The 17620-nt window shown below is 36.5% G+C and overlaps 1 protein-coding gene across 1 annotated transcript in view; it reads left to right on the top strand.

The window, feature by feature from the left end:
* The first annotated feature begins 738 nt into the window (after nucleotides 1-738).
* LOC149568482 (Cytochrome c oxidase biogenesis protein Cmc1-like protein) overlaps nucleotides 739-17620 on the top strand; it is a 35329-nt gene continuing 18447 nt past the window's right edge. Inside the window, exons 1-2 of the mRNA XM_089821399.1 lie at nucleotides 739-1061; nucleotides 3216-3281. Coding sequence (XP_089677525.1) covers nucleotides 3237-3281 — 45 coding nt within the window. The 5' untranslated portion in view covers nucleotides 739-1061; nucleotides 3216-3236. The remainder of the gene's footprint in view (nucleotides 1062-3215; nucleotides 3282-17620) is intronic.

Raw genomic sequence — 17620 nt, 5'->3', positions numbered from 1 at the left:
AGTTCCTGCCGATAGAAGATAAAGAATATGAATTATGTTTCATAGACAAAATATAAAGTATGTTTCTTAGGTAGCTTGAAAAACAAATTTGAGTCAATTGTTTCTTTCTTGTGTTGTATGCTTGTACTTGTAAATAGTTTATCAACATAGGTATTAGTAGATTTTGTATTGCAAGTGACGAACAATAGAATAAATAGTAGCGAGCCAAGCTCTTCAATTGATTTAGTGTTATGAGAGCTAATCACTCAAGGATAAATTGGATGAATTCTATAATTTACATCAGTGGCGAAATACGATGTCAAATATTAAGTTGGATGTAAAAAGGTATATAAACTCATAATTTTATTAAAGTTCTAGAATGTTTTCTATTTTAAATTAAAAAAATCTAGAAAATCTAGAGAGTTCTATTTGACAATCAATTTTTTTTATTAAAGAATATGTATAAAATTGACACATTTTATATTTTATTTTATATTTTGTCTTTTTTGCAACAATAAAATGTATAAAGTCTTAGTCAAATTGTTAATAAATATATTTTTGTAAATTATTTCAAATACAAAATATATTAAAATTTTTTAGTTGCAAAAAGCAAATGAATAAGAAATTGTTTTATTGAAAAAATAAATGAAAAATTGCACTCACACAAAACAACCTATCAAATTGTGAATAAATATATTGTGTTGAATTATTTCAAATACAAATAAATATAAAAACTTTATATGTGCAAAAGTAGTTGAATCATAAACTTTTCTAATTATTGTCAAGTTGCTCTAGTTTCCTACCCACGCAGCGACTGATTTTAATTGCTAAGATTGTAGGAACTTTACGACTTTTTCAGCTTCACTCGCGCAGAAGCCTCAACCCTTTGCTTTCTGAAATCGACGCGCCATACAGATCATCTGGGCAGCTGCGATCTCACGCGATACATAAATATGCTGATTGAAAAGAATTGAGAAAAACCTTTACGAACGCTGAAGGAAAACAATGCCGATGATCTGTAAAGAAGAAGCGAAAAAGTTTTTCTGAACGCTAGAAAAGTCCTAAAGACGTTTTTCTGAAAGGTATTTTATTTGTAAAACGCTACGCTATTTTTTCCTAAACGATTATTAAGCAAACTTTTAGCAATTTTGAGCAATTCTTTTATGTTTGCCGAATTTCGAACTTCATGGCCGAAATTCGGCAAACCCCGTGATTTAGGTCGGGAGTCTAGCTCGCATTGATACTGTCTCAAAGTTTGCTGCCTTAAAAGTGATGCAAGCTTTGTGGCAACTTTGTGTAAGATCAAAAAACCCTTTCAACATACCTCGCACCTCTGCTGGCACAGCTTGGCTTTTAGTTTTCTTTTCTTGCTTTGAATACACAAGCAATAAATTCCTCTTCTGTTTCTACATGCCATATTTATTTTTGAACTCACCAGCACAAGAGGTAGGGCAGAAATTATCGAGCTGAATTTCTCGTTATAATGGCTTAAAGTTGCTTTTTCTGACCGAAGTGCACATGATATTTTGAAGTTCTTTTATTTATGATTTTCTTGTCATAATGGCTCTGCCTTAGCAACAGCATATGCCAAACATTCATAGGAACTTCACTGCACGCCACTTTCCTTTTAAAGATTAATTTTTAATTTTTTTAATGAGACATCAGATGTGTGTATACGTAGGGAAAGTACATTTATTGTCTGCAACCCTCCCTAGCTTGTGGTTTATATAATCTTGATACTAAAAACAAGTGCAAACGCGTCATGTGCAAATTCTGGCTACCATGAAATCAAACTTTTATCACATATACGCTTTCCAAAGATGTGCTGACAACAATGATTTAAATTCAAGGAAGTGAAAAATTATCCTAGAACTTAAACAAAAGAAATAAAAGTGACCAAACAAGGGTTGTGCACCTAACATAGAAGGTAAATGATTTTATCTCTTGTAGTTTTGGAAAAATCTAATTTCGTGCAACATGAAAAACTGCCCTATCTTGTTCTAAATTATCCTCAAGATGAAGGTAATTTTTAGAGAATTTTAAAACCATATGAGGGCAAGAAAATCTGTTATTTTGGAATCAATTCCTTGTAATAATCTTATTTGTTTAGAAATTAGTCTTTTATGGAGAGGAATTCAACAATACAAAAAAAATTGCTGTATACTTAGATCCACTTCTAAATTTTCTTGATCAATCCCTTCCATGCAGAGAACATTGATGTACATTCATTATTTGCCTAAAAGCCTAAAACTGTATATTATATTGACCGATTAGATTTTGTGTTCAAGCTTGGTAATGTTGTCGCTTGTAGCAATCAATCATGATAATTGAAGTTACATATTTCTTGTTCTTTCCACTTTGTCATCCTTCCATTTTAGATTTGATCTCTATCCACCTAGGAGGTTCCATGAAGCACACACATCTCCTGCTTTGGTTGCCACTTTTTTAACACAGTTGTCTAAGCAGAAAGTTCCTTATGTTTCTAGGCAATTGTAAGAACCCCAACTGGTTCTAACTCCAACTCTAGTAGTTTGACATTTTGTCAAACAATTATCATGCAAGCTCTGGTACCACTGTAATAGCCTTTCTGGCTCACACTAGCAATGCTGACAGATATGTTTTGTTTTTTTTGCAATTTTTGTGTTATTGGAATATGCTTTTTTTTTTCGAATTTTCAAATAGATAGTAAATACTGAAAGGAATACTGAAATGAACAAAATATTTTACTTCTAACAATGTCAAATTCCCACTAAAGCTTGCAATAATGATATTGCAATTTATTGCTTCACAAGGAAATTATAATAAAGTATACCGACTTGTATGTAGTTGTAAAAATTATTTGCACCAGTTAGATAGGAGGAAACCATGTATGGTTCCAGCACCTAACAAATCGCAGCTCCCAATGTATAGACGCTGCCACTAAGCCAAATGCCACTCCACACCGGTCAGATCGTGGCTGCTGAAAGAAAGCCACAGCAGCTATAAAAACCCCCACGGCAGCAGATAAATTCCTTATGTTTCTAGGCAATCTGGGATCTGTTAAAACATGGAATGATACTTTTTTTAAGAATGATGTTTTCCTGAACCCAGTTCATGGTACTTGGATAATTTTTGTAATTGATGAATTAGCAAACTTCTAATCTTTATAGGGGAATGGGGCAAATGTAATATTGTTTATATTTCTACATTTATATCCTGAATTTCTTGAGATGGATATCTGTGTTTATGTCTTACAGATTATTAAGATTGATGTGACAATGCATCCTCCACTCACGTTGCACAAGCATCCAATGTGTGCAGAAGTAAGTCTAACATTTATTGTTTTATTCTCTATTTTGAATCCCATTCTTATATCATTCTTTTGCATATTCCTTGACATGGAAAATATCAGTATCAGTATCTTTGCTCTCTGTATTGTTAGTCCGATTGTTCGAAAAATGTGCAATTTGGTTCCATTTTTGTACTTCCTTCACCCTTAATTTCTATTTGGCCTAGTATGTGTTAAGATAGTATATTTAACAGTAGGTGTAAGTTATTGATTGCATGCTATGTTAGTGGTTTGGGTTTGAATATGCCAGTATTTGGTGTCGGATATGTTTAGGTCATGTCCTTACCAAAAAAATATAATAATTACCAAGTTGCAGGGTTCATCTCTGCAGTACTCCATATCAGACATAAGCAGGGTACATGTCCGGAGACGGGTCCTCTGGGGAATTGTCTTGGGTATGGGGTGGATGGCCTGGGTATGTCATAGTTCTATTTGGCTCACTTGGGCAGTGCTTTGAGTGAACCCCAAGAAAAAGTGAGTTAAAAAAACGCATTTACAGTAAATTCATTTCTGATATTTCAATTTGAAATATCCTATATCTGGCCAGATTTGATATATATAATATAATTCATTCCTAACATCACAAGCAATAAAAGATTTTATTGTTCAAACTGCTACTTAGGATGCCTTTAGCGATAATTTTTTGGGGGCATTGATTAAGAAGGTAGAGGCCAATTGACCACTATATTAATCAGTTTGGAAGACAATGAACAAAGGTGCCTTTACCGCAAGCAACAAATGTGATCCAATCAATCACCATATTGATGAATTAGGAGTACTAAGAACAGGTTGTGTGTCATACAAATAAACAAAATGGTAGAACATCTTATTAGTTCCTGTGCTCACCTAAATGACGATGGGCTAGAGACCCTCTACATGGACACACACCGTAAATTCAAGTACATTCGGACTGCGATGGAAGTCAACAATAGAGGTAAATGCTAAATGTGGGTTAAAATCAAACAATGAAAGGTGGTATTGGAATCCTGTTGCCAGCTAAAATAGAGATGCTAGTTCCATGTTGGGAATTAAGACATCATTGCATGATCACACCCTGGTTCTATTTGCAGAAACAAAAAAGAAGAAGAAAAATAGGAGATCAAGGACTTGGGATAGTAATTATCTTATTTCAGATAATGAGAGTAAGGATGATTATTTCATCTTACTATTGATGGAGAACTCATGTTGGTTTTAGCAATGACTTATCCATAAACTTCAATATTGATTGGGTTCATAAAACAAACGAACCTATTTGTTTGTAGACTCAAGGAATTTTTGTATAGTTTGTAGCTCTTCTATTTCAATTTCCATTATGCCTCTTGATAGGAGATAAAAACATTTTCCAACATGGCAATAAAGATTAACAATGATATCCTTCAGAAATTTGAGGTTGTCCGTAACAAGCTGTTCCTAACCACCAAATAAGTTATCAAACATTAAACAAGTCATGGGAATTTTTTTTTCTCATTTAATCCTATTAATAAAAAGAAAACTACTTTCCTTTTCACATGAATATGTGAGGATTTAGGTGCCACCAACCTTGTAAATCTGTAACTTTTTATTGTCCTAATATCTTTTGTAATCAATTCATGAGAGGTTAAACCATTTAATCTAGGATAAGGACATAATAGCTAGCATCCTGTTGAGATGAGTTTTGTTCCACTACAACATGCAAAATAAAACACTCAATGTTTCCAACTGAAACACTAAATACTCAATCCTTTCTTGAATAAGGTCACTTCTTATGCTAAGCTTGCAAAGTAAAATCATGAAATGACTTCAATATTCCTCTAATCATGGATAGTTTCTCAATTGAAATGATGTGATTCATTGGATTACTAAGGGCCCTTACACTGTTCACTAAGATTTGTCAACTTGATTCGGATGATATGGCTTTACAATGTGCAATGACAATATTTTTTGACTTCCAATTTCCAAAATGCAATTTAAACTTAAACTAGTTAATTCTAATCTACTCCTTCTACCTAAGGATGCAAGGAAGTATGAATGGACTTGGACTCTACTAAATGCAATCTTGTTAGTGACTCCTCCCACCTATTGCAAGCTTCTAAGGTATTTTCAAATCAATATCTCCTCTTCAATACCATCAATGGATGTAAACTAAAGATTGAATATCAATTGAAGTGCATTTGGTCACTAGCTAACTGTTCACGACATACTTACAATCAGTAAGAGGCTAGTGACCTAGTTCTATGTTTGAGTCTAGCAAGTAAACATTCACAATTTCTTTCATCCAACTAAATTACTTAAAGCAAATTCTATTCTATCTTGACAACTTGAAATGGAATCTATTCTAAGAGAGGGATGTAGATAACTATGCAACACTTCACATAAGATCACAATCATTCATCCAATTTACTATCCCAATCTGAAGGATGCCTCTGCAGATCATTTAGAAATCATAAGTGAGAAATCCATTCATTCAACTCTTCCTTCCATGTCTCCAATTCTTAGATTTTATTTATCAATACTATGGTCCTTACATATGCCTAAACCATCCTTGCAAGAAAGGCCTCTGCTTGCTCCTCGATATTTACTTGCCCATCCTTTCACAATGCCACTAGTAAAATTTGAGCTTTGAGAAATGGGAACATGTGGAATATGTGCTGCTCTCGTGTCTTGATGGATTCATATGTTTAGTTATGAACTCCTTCATCATCAAGTTCTCCAGTTCTAACTCATGTCTTTCCTTTATTGACTTATCTGTCCTTTCTTCCATGATATCTGCAGTGTCTCTCCACTCCTGAAATTCTTTCTTGTTAGTTGTTGGTCTGCTGTCAAATGAGGAGACATGATGGTCACTGGGGTAATCTCATCTGTAGTCTTGTCACCAATTAGGACAGCCAAATGCAATGTGTGAGACCCTGACTCATCTCTTGTAATCCTATGAATTTTCTTGGGTGGTCTAGGTTATTTCACTCTGCCAGTCGTTTTCCAGAATGTATCAATATCATCTATTAGAAAAACCTCTTCTACCTGTCTTCTTTCCTTCATACTTTCTCTTAACCATTAACGAGCTGTAGATAATTCTGCACCATTCTATCTGTTCATCTTCATCACATCCCTTTAATGCTGAAATAATCTCATCCTTCATTTCCTCAGTGTTGGGACGGGCTGTCTCATGTGGTCTCCCAGATCAACCACTAATTGCACTGTAAGGGATGATGGCAATATCTCTGTACCCTATTGCACTGATTTTGTGGATGAAGTTGCTTCTCGACTTATCCTGAGGTGAAATCTTTGTATCTCCTTACTGTACTGAATTGTGATCTATACTCTGTGTACCTACTTCTTTAGGTGATGAAGAACTAACAACAGGCGTAGGTGTGGGAGACTTATGTCTTTTGCTTCTAGATTCCTTACTAATAGTTCTATCATTTGTTGTTTGTGATGTTTCTGCCACATTGCCCCTGTCTTTTGAAGTTTGTCTTTCATTCTAAATGTGGAATTTTGAATTGCTGATGGACCTATCATCTCCCTTTGAGGAAGAATCTTCACTTCTCATCCTTGCATGGGTGAAGGTAATAACTTGTTTTGTTAACCTGTTAACCTGCTTATCAACACAAACCCTTGATCTGTTGGTCACTACACTCATCAAAATGCCCAAATCTGTAAGGTCTTCCTTTTCATACTCATAATGAGGATCTATTATATTTCCATCATCTTAACCTGGTCAACAATAGAAAAAGCACCACATTTTCTCATGAAATCAACTGTCATTGTTGACCACTTTTTTTTCCTTACATCCTGCTCATCCATTAGATTTGATCAATAGTCCTTACTGTTGATCCTATGTCTGTATTTCTTGCCCTTGTAAGTATGGATCCTTTGGAATGGATCAAACTCCTTCCTTGCCTAGTATGTCCCAAGTTGGCAGAACTGCAACTCTGCATTAGCTGTTTCTGCTGCCTACAATGAAGGGCATGACTCAAGCATCTTCCCCAAAGTGATAAAGGAGGGCATTTACTGCTCGTGCCTCTCCTTCTGTATGCAATCAAATTCTAAAAGCTGCCTGACAACCTCTAGCAAAACCATCTTATCTGTAGGATACTTAGGAAGTTTGTAGGGATCTGAAGAAAATCACTGGATCCGAATGTAAGTAAAAGTAGGAAACTTGATGTACCAATTGATATACTGCCATAGTTACACCACCCTGGGGGACGGGGGGACTTCGGAACGGGGGGACAAGTTTCCGGGGCGGGGGGACAGAGGGGCCTTAATTTGGGGACAGTGGGGGGACGGCGGGGGGACGGTGGTGGGGGATAGGAGGGGGTGTGTATATATACATATGGTACATTAAATTGCTAGTTATCAAAAGATGTATTGCAATATATGATGTAAAGATGTAAAAGAGTAAATACTTGAACATTGGATGGAATTGGAACATTGAACATTGAACATAAATAGTCGAATCAACAAATAGTCAACATCGGGACATCCCTCATCCTTCGCGAAGGTGGCAGAATCTGGTGGCGCCACTGGGGACGGGGGGACGGAGTCCCCAAGTCCTCGGTGTGTCCAAGTCTTCGAGACGTGAGGCAAAAAGGGGGGGGACGCGTCTCCGTGTTACTATGTATACTGCTCAATCAATGCTATGGCATCCTTGGATAACCTCGTGTGTGATCCTTCCCGAAGTGTGCATGTGATGTTCCTGGTGAAGATGTCATTGATTCTCCCATAATTTGCTTTCTCATGATATTGTAACTCTGGATAGCAATTATACGATCATTTCCATTTTCAGTCATCCCCTTACATATGAGACCTAGATACTTAATATTCCTTTCCAACAAGTAGATCACATAGGAAGTCTTATAGAATTGCTTTGTTTTCCTCAAGTTCTTTAGCTGAGTATCTATGTTGTCACTAATCATCCTTGCCCAATTCATCATCACATTCCTTATCGTTATCTCTTCTATGAATTAATTTATCCAAGTGTTAAAAAAGGCCCCCTGAGGTTTTCCATGACTTTATTCAGCATAATGATTAAATCAGTATACTCGTCCTTAAAATCCTCAATTACAAGCTTCTTAGGCAACTTAGAATGATGCTTCCTTGGTTCACGGATCCAATTCTTGTTGATGATGTCCATACAAATGTCAGGTCTCTTCTCATAATGCTTTAGCTTCCTCCTCAGTCCTGATCTGTATCCTAGGATAGTACGGTATTCCAAAAGTTTCTCTTACTGCCTCCTGTTTAAGATTGCAAACACCTTGCCCTTGGCCCTGATTGTCCAGGTATCCAGATCATAATTCTTTGCACATTTTACCCAGAGTTTGTTGTATTGAATAGCTGAAGGAAATCTGGCTTCAGGATAGAAGCCACTCTGCATTGTGCTGACTACTATGCTTGAAGGGAGATGATCTCTCGATCCATACTTCTCTTTAATCCCTTCATATCTAGGTGCTCCATATTTGTACCTTAACTTTTTCCTACCTAGACGCCATTTAAGACTCAGGATTGAATCCTTTGGATAGCCTTTTCACCAGCACTGTACTTGTTGCTAATCCCTTTCTTTCCGCAATGTTCCTTCTCGAAGCTCAAAGTTAGTAAGGAATTAAAGAACTTAAAAAAAGAATATATTATAGACTTCAAATCCCTGAACCAGTCCAGGAATTTCATGCCATAACTTATTAATTCTATCTGTAGATGATCGTAAATGTTAAAGGAGTTTGGATTAGAATTCTAAGACAGTCAAAATGATCAACACTTAGCACAAAAATGATAAAGCCTGACCTCCATTGAATTCTGATTTTCTGAGGACAAACATGTTAAATCTGAAAAATAACTAGAGATTGTTCAAAACAGCCCATTAAGGTCATCATATATTATGATCATGGATTTATATGTGAACTATGAATTAAAATCACAAATCAATCATGCCCAAAATCTATCTTTACCATCAAAGCCCACTTAGATTGTCTGAGGACATACCTGCAACTGCTCACTTTGTAGGTGAATTTGGTCTCCAAACTTAGTGATCTATCCACAAAGGGATCCCCCAAGAACTCAGCAAAACACACTCAATGATTGGGTAAGCTGGGAATTATGAGAATTTTCTAAGAAAAATTGCCCTCCTGCTGGAATTTTCAGACTTGTATCCGCAGACAGAATTCCTTCATGCCACTCCTTGGGATAGGTTTAGGGTCACCTTTATAAATCTCTAATGGAGTCTCATTAACTGCATGAGCAAGGGAGAAATTAAGAAAAATTAAACAAAAATTGAACCTTGAGTAAGAGTCGTCAGACATATGCGGAAGACACTATGCTGTCTGCCAACTGACATGCTTCCAAATTGATCACAAACTTCAGACTTTCCCTTCTAAAACCCCTGCAACAGACTTTTACTAGGGACTTTTGCCAAAATTAAACTTCCTGGTTGAGTATTCAGATTTTGGTTTGAGAACTCCCTTTTATAGCCTTTTCTCTATTTCAGATTGGCCACAAAAATTGGATTTTTCCCTCTTAATGATCTGCAACCGAGTTTGAAAGGGCTTGGAAACTTAAAGATTTCATAATTTTTTCCAAGAAAATTGGTCCATATAGGGGAATTATCAGATTTTAATCTGAAGATACTTGCCTTGAGCACCTCCTTTTATTTTAAATTGGATCAAAAAAATCAGATTTGAACTCCTCTACAGTCTGTAATCATCCTGGGACAGGTTTGGACACTAGCGAACTTCTCATGATTTTGCAAGAGAAATTGCACCTTTGTGGTAATCTTCAGATTTTGGTCTGCAAATGCATCACTTGCAGCTCCTCTTTGCCATCAATCAATCATAAATCTCAGATATCCCCCTTTGACGCTCCACAATCAATCTTGGACAGATTTGTATGCTTGCTAAAATTTCTAAAATAATCTTCCAAAATTGAACAACTTGGCTTTTCTCACTCCCAGCTTTGATTGCTTAGCAAATCCTTTATTTTTCATGGCTGTAGCTACTCCTTTTAAAGTGGTTCTTGGTTGGCCTTTCACCCACACAAGAAATGTGGGATACAACCTTTTGTCTTCTAGAAGCTTGTAAAACTTAATATATTATTTCCCCCCTCTATTTAATTAATTAATTTACTAAAAAACAGTGAGGGAAAATCAATCCTTATGAGGATTTGCAACAATTGACTAATTCCCCCAACCATTGTTCAAAACAGGGCATCCACATCCCTTTTGTCCTTATCCAAGTAGGAAAATTGATACAGGCAAGGATAAATCCTTACATTTCTTAGAAGCCATCGTCTTTTCTTGCTCATATGTGAGGAATTTTGACACATGCAGGGATAATTTGTTCCCACTATTAGAAATTGTTTCACCATTCTTAGTTATCTCAAAGGGGAAAACAACTTGTCTTTGGATAAATCCAAACATCCATTGGGACACCCTTACGATGAGTCTCAAAAGTTGACTAAGGATAAACCCAAAGGGGAAAATTGCCTTGCATTTGGACTCTTCACTCATACTTCATATCCATGATTTCCAAGTGGGGAAAACTGAACCATGTTTGGACAAAATCTCAGCATTACAATTTTTTCAAGAGAATGTCATTTAAAGTGGGGAAATTCATAGTATGTCCGGAATTAGTGTATTTTTGTAAAGAAAAAATGTTTTACATTATGATTTTAACAATTTAAGTATGAAAAATCAATTTTTTGCAAGGATCTTAAGGCCCTTATGCATAAAAATGTCTCTATTATATATTTTGGGCTGTTTGAGTGGCCAAAATATTAATACAACTTGATTCTGAAGGACATTAATTTTACAACTCCCACTTTAAAATTGCAACTTGACAACTTGATTTCTCAATCACCCTCAGTCCTCTTTAAGCTTTGAATTGTCAGCTCTATTTCCAAAACCTAACGATGCTAACAACTATGACCAAAGAAGAGTGGGGGGGGGGGGGGGGAGCATTTGCAATGGTGCGATTGTGTGAAGAGGTCAGAACACATCCCTTCTTGTTATCCTCTATTTTTAGGTGTCTAGACGCTTGCTAGGGTTCTTAAGAGCATCTATGATGATTGTGACAAATATCATAAGATTCTATGACAACACCTATGACTGTTTATGACAAATTCCTTCCATAGGTAGACATGCGTGAGAAATGTCTCACGACAATTGTAAGAGGTTATTTTTGGGGGGTGGGCATGTGGTTTATCTAGGTGGTTTTATTGTATGTTGTTTTGTGATACCACAATTGTAGTTATCCTTACAAACTCCTATAAATTGATGCCTTCGAGATAGAGTTATTTATTCAATCTTGTTCAATTTCCAAGATAGTAGAGTACTGCTGGATTCTATAGAGGTCTACAAAGAAGCATATTGCTGTTTTGTTCTTCATTGGATGAGTAATATATTTGCCTCTCTTTTTGTGGTGGAGTTTTGACGTAGGGATGTTTGGACAATTAGGGCCAGAGGCACACTTAACTGTCCAAACACCTTGCTGAGTAAACACAACAGAAGCAAACAAAGAGAACAACACCAAGGAGGGAGAGAAACAACAGATGTCTTTATTAGTTCATCATAGTATTAGCAAACATGCTTGGCTGTGAGGCCTTCCGGGTTACGGTCAATACAATGATCAAATACACATCAAAATGCATCCAACATGATACAACTGTGATCAGATATCCTGATTCTAGCTCACTAACTTCTATGATTCTTCTCTTTGATCTCATTGCCCTAAACCTAAACCTAGACACCTTTACTTATACTTGCCAAACAACTTACAAAAGATTCTAGATCTTTACAATAGAGAAGGACGACCTCATAACAGTTTACTTGCATCCCAGTGCACGATCCTTACACTAAATTCATGATTTAAATTAAATAAACAAGTCAGCTCTCACTAAGAACCAATCACAGACAAACTCGGTCGAAGAAGGAACCAAGCATCAAAAGACCACCAAGTTCACTCGGCCAACACTGCAGGAACTTGGCCAACACTGCAGGAACTCGACCAGAACAAGAACTTGACCAACTGCAACTCAGCAATAACTGATAGAATGCATAGAGATGAGCAAGATAGCAAGGCCACCTAGGATGCCCTTGCATCAAGTTTTCCAAGAAATGGTTTTTTCATGTAAGTCAAGTGTTTCATGTGCAATGGTTTTCTAGTTCGTGTATCGATCCTCTAATCACTTTGTTGAGGGTTAATCTTCATTTTCAGATTTTACGTTCCTATTCCAAGCATTCTTTACCATGTTTTCAACAATTGTTATTAAAGCTATGTTTTGTTGAGGGAGGAACACTTCTTTCTTGAAGTGTTGAAGGTTTTTTTTCTCTACCGTAAGCTTTTGTTTTTTGTGAAAAATTGTATGCTTTGGCCTCCACCTTTCGTCAAGATATTGAGAAGTTCAATGACACCAGTTACAAGATGTGGAAGTTGAATTTTTTTAGAGAGAGATCAGTGGTTGCCAGTTTCAAAAGAAAAGAAGCCAAGGGATTCTACCTTAATGGATGATTAGTGGAAAAAGTTAGACAAGGTATGAGAAGTCATTCAGCTGTGTCTCATATGCTCCTGAATGTCTACACAAAAGACACTACATATAAGCTATGGAGGAAAATAGGTGATATAATCAAACTAGAACTTGTCTAATAAAGATCAAAAGAAAAGAAATCAGAGCATTCTACCTTAATTGATGATGAGTGGAAAAAGTTAGATGGGAAGGTGCGAGGAACCATTCAGTTTGTCTCTACAAAAGACACCACACATAAGCTATGGACGAAAAAATGGTGATTTCCATAAAAGTAAGAGCTTGTCTAACAAGCTATGATGTTTGTATTCTTAAAAAATGAGGGACGGTTATTTTATTGCTGACCATTTGAATGCTTTTAATTTGATTTGTCAGCTTGCTTCAATAGATGTTAGTATTGAAGATGATAAATGTATTTTGTTGCTTTGCTCTTTGCTCAATTCTTGGGAAAATCTAATTGTTGCCATAAGAAGTGGTGGTACAGAACTGAAGATGGACAATATCATTCCTATACTTCTTTCAGAAGAGCTAAGGAGAAAGACCATGGTGCTGGCTCCCAAAGATGCCTTGCATGAATGGGGAAGGCCTAAAGAGAAAGAGTCCAAAGGGGATAAAAAGAAGGATAAGTCAAAACGATGTTGTAAGACCCCTAGAAAGAGCAAAGTGAAGTGTTGGAACTGTGGTACAAGAGGACATGTAAAAGAGTATATAATAAGGAAAAAAACACTAATACTTCTACAAATAAGTCCTAAGGTGATGGCAATTCAGATGTTTTATTTATTTCAGGTAACCATGTTAGTTAGTAATGATACTTGGCTTGTTGACTCAAGTGCTTCCTACCATATGACTCTTCAAAAGAAGTGGTTTTTTGAGTATAAGGAAAATAGTGGAGGAGAATGTTTTTTTGCTAATGGCATCTCAATGAAGATTGTTGGTGAAGGAAAGGTAAAGTTGTGTTTCCGTGTTAGGAGGATTATTCCCAATGATAATGTTTTACATATTTCAGATTTTACAATAGTTTACTTTTGGTTTCCAATTTAAATCATTTTGGCATGCATGTGACAATAAATCTGGTTGCTGGCTGGTAGGGGAAAATGTATTTGGTAATAAAAGGATCTTGGATAGCAACTTTGTTTAAGTTGCATGCTTCTACTGTTTTGTAATTCAGATTTTGTAACTAGGACTGAAAATGCATGTATGTTGTAGCATTGTAGATTAGGACACATTGCTGAAAAAGGTCTTAAGACAATTCTAGATAAGAAACTAGTAGACAGGATTTCTGATTATTTTGTTAGTAAGAGTGATTTCTGTGAGCACTGTGTTTGGTAAACAAACTAGATCTTCATTTCCTAGAGGAATTAATAAAGCTAAGAGACTTTTAGATATTATTGAATTATTCATTTGGATGTATGTGGTCCAATGAATGTTTACTCTTTGAATAGATCTTGGTACTATGTTTCCTTCATTGATGAAAATATAGTTGGATTTATTTAATGCATTCAAAATCTGAAGTTTTCACTAAGTTTAAAGAATCTAAGGCATTGGTTGAAAAGCAATAAGATTATAAGATTAAAGTACTGAGATATGAGGGTGAATCTTGCTCGAGGGAATTTGATGAGTTTTGCAAACATGTAGGAATTGTTAGGCAAAAGAGTACACCTTACACTTCCCAACAAAATGGGGTAGCAAAAAGAATGAAATATACATTAATGGAAAGAGCTAGGAGCAGCTTAAATAGTGCCAAGCTAAATAAATGTTTCTAGGTAGAAGCTGTTGGTACTGCTTTATATTTAATTAATAAATCTCCTTGTAAAGCTCTTGTTGATTAAAAATCCTATACAATGGGGTCGAATAAAAAACCTTTAGTATCACACTTAAGGTCTTTGGTTGTGAGGCTTTTGTTCATGTGACTTAAGATAACTGATACTAAATTTGATGATCCAAAAGCTCATAAATGGATACTTGTTGGATATGGTGAGAATGTAAAAATTATAAGCTTTGGAATCTTTAACCCCAAACATGATCTTTTCTAGAGATATGATTTTCAAGGATTTTAGAGCTGACTAAGGTGAAGAACAACCAAAGGAGAAGTCCAAGACAATGCATTTTTTAAACCAAGCAAGAAGATGCACATGTGGAAAAACAAAGGAATGAACAAGAAGATGGAGAAGTAGAAGACAATTCAAGTGAAAGTTCAAAAGAATCAGTTGTAATAGATGAAGTTGATTTTAACGAGGAAGAATGTGTGGAAGAACTTCTTACTTCACCATTGAGATGGTCCACGAGACAATGATATCTAGCTGATGGGTATAGGCCACCAAATTTCTGTTGTAAATTTACTCTGTATTGATGATGAACCTAGATCTTATAGGGAGGCGCTTGCTTTTGGAGAAACTGAGCGCGGGGAGATAATAACTTTGCATAGTCATTATGCTTGGGATCTTGTTAATTTGCCTAAAGGAAGAAATCCCATTGGATACATGTGGGTATTTAAATTTATGTTTTAGTAGACAATCACTTGAGAGGTTTAAGGCTGAACTGGTGAAATATTCTCTCCTGTTGCTAAGCTAACTTCTATTAGATTCCTATCACCTATTGCTTCTTTTTGTGAATTTGAGATATGTTGTGACCTATTCTCACAGTATTCATCAAAGATGGGACCCTTATATTTTCGCCCACTTGGCTCTCTTGGCATGTCGTCTCAATAGGTTTCGTTGTGGTCTCCAAGAGTTCCTTTCATTCTAGTTGAGAAGTGAAAATTCTGGCCAAGTTTTGAGTAATAACTTGTCACCTAATCCCCATTGTGTCGATTGCAAAACTTGTCACTTTTAAGAGGCCTTTGAGAAAGAGGAAGCAAAATGTTGGGAAGATCCATCTCATTATCCCAATATTGATGTAAAGAACGCAAATTTTTTAAAAGGGGAAGGTCTAAGAGCATCAAGCTAAAATATTCATTAAAAGGGAAGATCAAAGCTTGAGTTCTAAACCAAATTTCACTAAAGTTGAAGGAGTTGAATTTACTGGTAAGCAAGGGAAAATTGATGCAGGAGCATCCTAAGCTTTTTTGCAATCCTACATGTTGGAGCCGAGTGCCAGTGGCTTTCAACTTTATGTTGCTGCTGAGTTGTCTAGTGGGTGCTGAGTTACTGTAGGTCTAGTGGGTGCTGAGTTACTATAGATAGTGGATGCCGAGTGTTCCTGTATGTGCCGAGTGCTAGTAACGATTTTGGTTTTGTTTATGCCGAGTTTTCTGTGCGCCGACTTTTGGCATTTAATTTGTGTATGAGTATTTAATTTATTGTTGTAGCCAACTTGTGGCTCTACCTATATTTAATGCGAGGGATTTAATTTAGTTTGTAATGAACTAGGCTGACTTGTGGCTTAGTTGGGTATAAGTAAAGGGTTTTGTGGAGTCTTTGGAGGTGATCATTCCAACTTTGAGAAGGGGATGAAGTATGGATGCAGATTTTGAAGAGTTAGGGTTGTGGCTTGAGAACCAGAGGATTGCTTGGTGGACCTGAGGGTACAAGTGTGGATTCTTCTTGGTGTTCTTATCTAGTTGTGTACCTGGACTAGCTGGGATTGGATTTGTAAGTTGGATCTTGTAGAACTGATTTTGTAATTCCTGTTTGTAGTTGGTCCTAACCCGGAAGGCCTTACAGCTAGGCATATTGCATGTAATCAGTTATATCTATGAATAAAAGTTGTGATTTGGTATCAGATCTTGCATTATGGCTTCTTGTTGTTGTTTTTTCGCTGTGTGGTTATTTGTTGGGGGCTAGGAAATCTCTTTTGGGGACTCTCCTGCCCTGCACTGCGTCAGATGGTATCGGAGCAAAGGTTGTTCTCGAGTGTGTGGACAGATCACCGAAGCTGAGGTAGTTTACACCAGGACTTGCAAAGAAGGTTGATCTTGTGGCTGATTGATCTTCTGGATTGGTGGATCTGTTGCTTAGGGTTTGCAAAAATTTTGGAAGATGCCTCCAAGAAGATTGGACCCTAGGGCAATTGATGACCTTAGTGATGCCGTGGAAGAAAGGATCTCAGATAAGATAAGAGCAGAGTTTAGATTTGAGATTGCATTGATGAAGAGTGAAATGATTGCTGAAGTTGTAAGTGCTTTAGGTGGTGTACCTAGGCATGTGGGCATTGAAGGTAGTTATGAGGAAGTTCCTAAAGACTTTGAAGTTGCTGGATCTAGTGGTGAGGACAGAACTGATCGTGTGGAGAGAGCTATTGGAACTAGGGCTGGTCAGTTTGATAGACCTGGATCTCAGTTGAAGCTGAAGCATAAGATGGAGGTTTCTAATTTCTCAGGTACATTGACTCCTGAAGATCTGATTGATTGGATTGGCGAATTGGAAGACTTTTTGAGCTAGAGGATATTGAGGATCCACTTAGAGTGAGGTTGGCACAAACTAAGTTGAAGGGACATGGTGCTCTTTTGTGGAAGGAACTGCAAAGAGACAGAGAGGAGGGTGAAATGAAGATCTCTAGATGGAGATTGATGGTGACTATGTTGAAGGCTAAGTTCATTCCTGCTGATTATGAACTTGAGTTGTTTAAGAGATTGCAGAATTTGAAACAGAAGGATATGACTGTGAAAGATTATACCGAGGAGTTGTACAAGTTGACTATTTGGTCTGGTCATAGAGAATTGTCAAAGGAAAAGGTAGCGCGGTACATTAATGGTTTGAGATTCAATATTCACGATGAGGTTGTTATGCTGAATATTTCTTCAGTTGAGGATGCTTATCAGTATGCCCTGAAGGCAGAAGATAAGTTGAAAAGGAAAAGTCATGGTAATACTAGAGGGAAGGAGAAGCAAGA

Source organism: Cupressus sempervirens, chromosome 3 (genome assembly GCF_028749045.1).
Source record: "Cupressus sempervirens isolate cs-2001-9-10 chromosome 3, ASM2874904v1, whole genome shotgun sequence".
NCBI lineage: Eukaryota > Viridiplantae > Streptophyta > Pinopsida > Cupressales > Cupressaceae > Cupressus > Cupressus sempervirens.
Note: the sequence above shows the minus strand (reverse complement) of the source record. Positions and strands in the feature narration are given on the sequence as shown.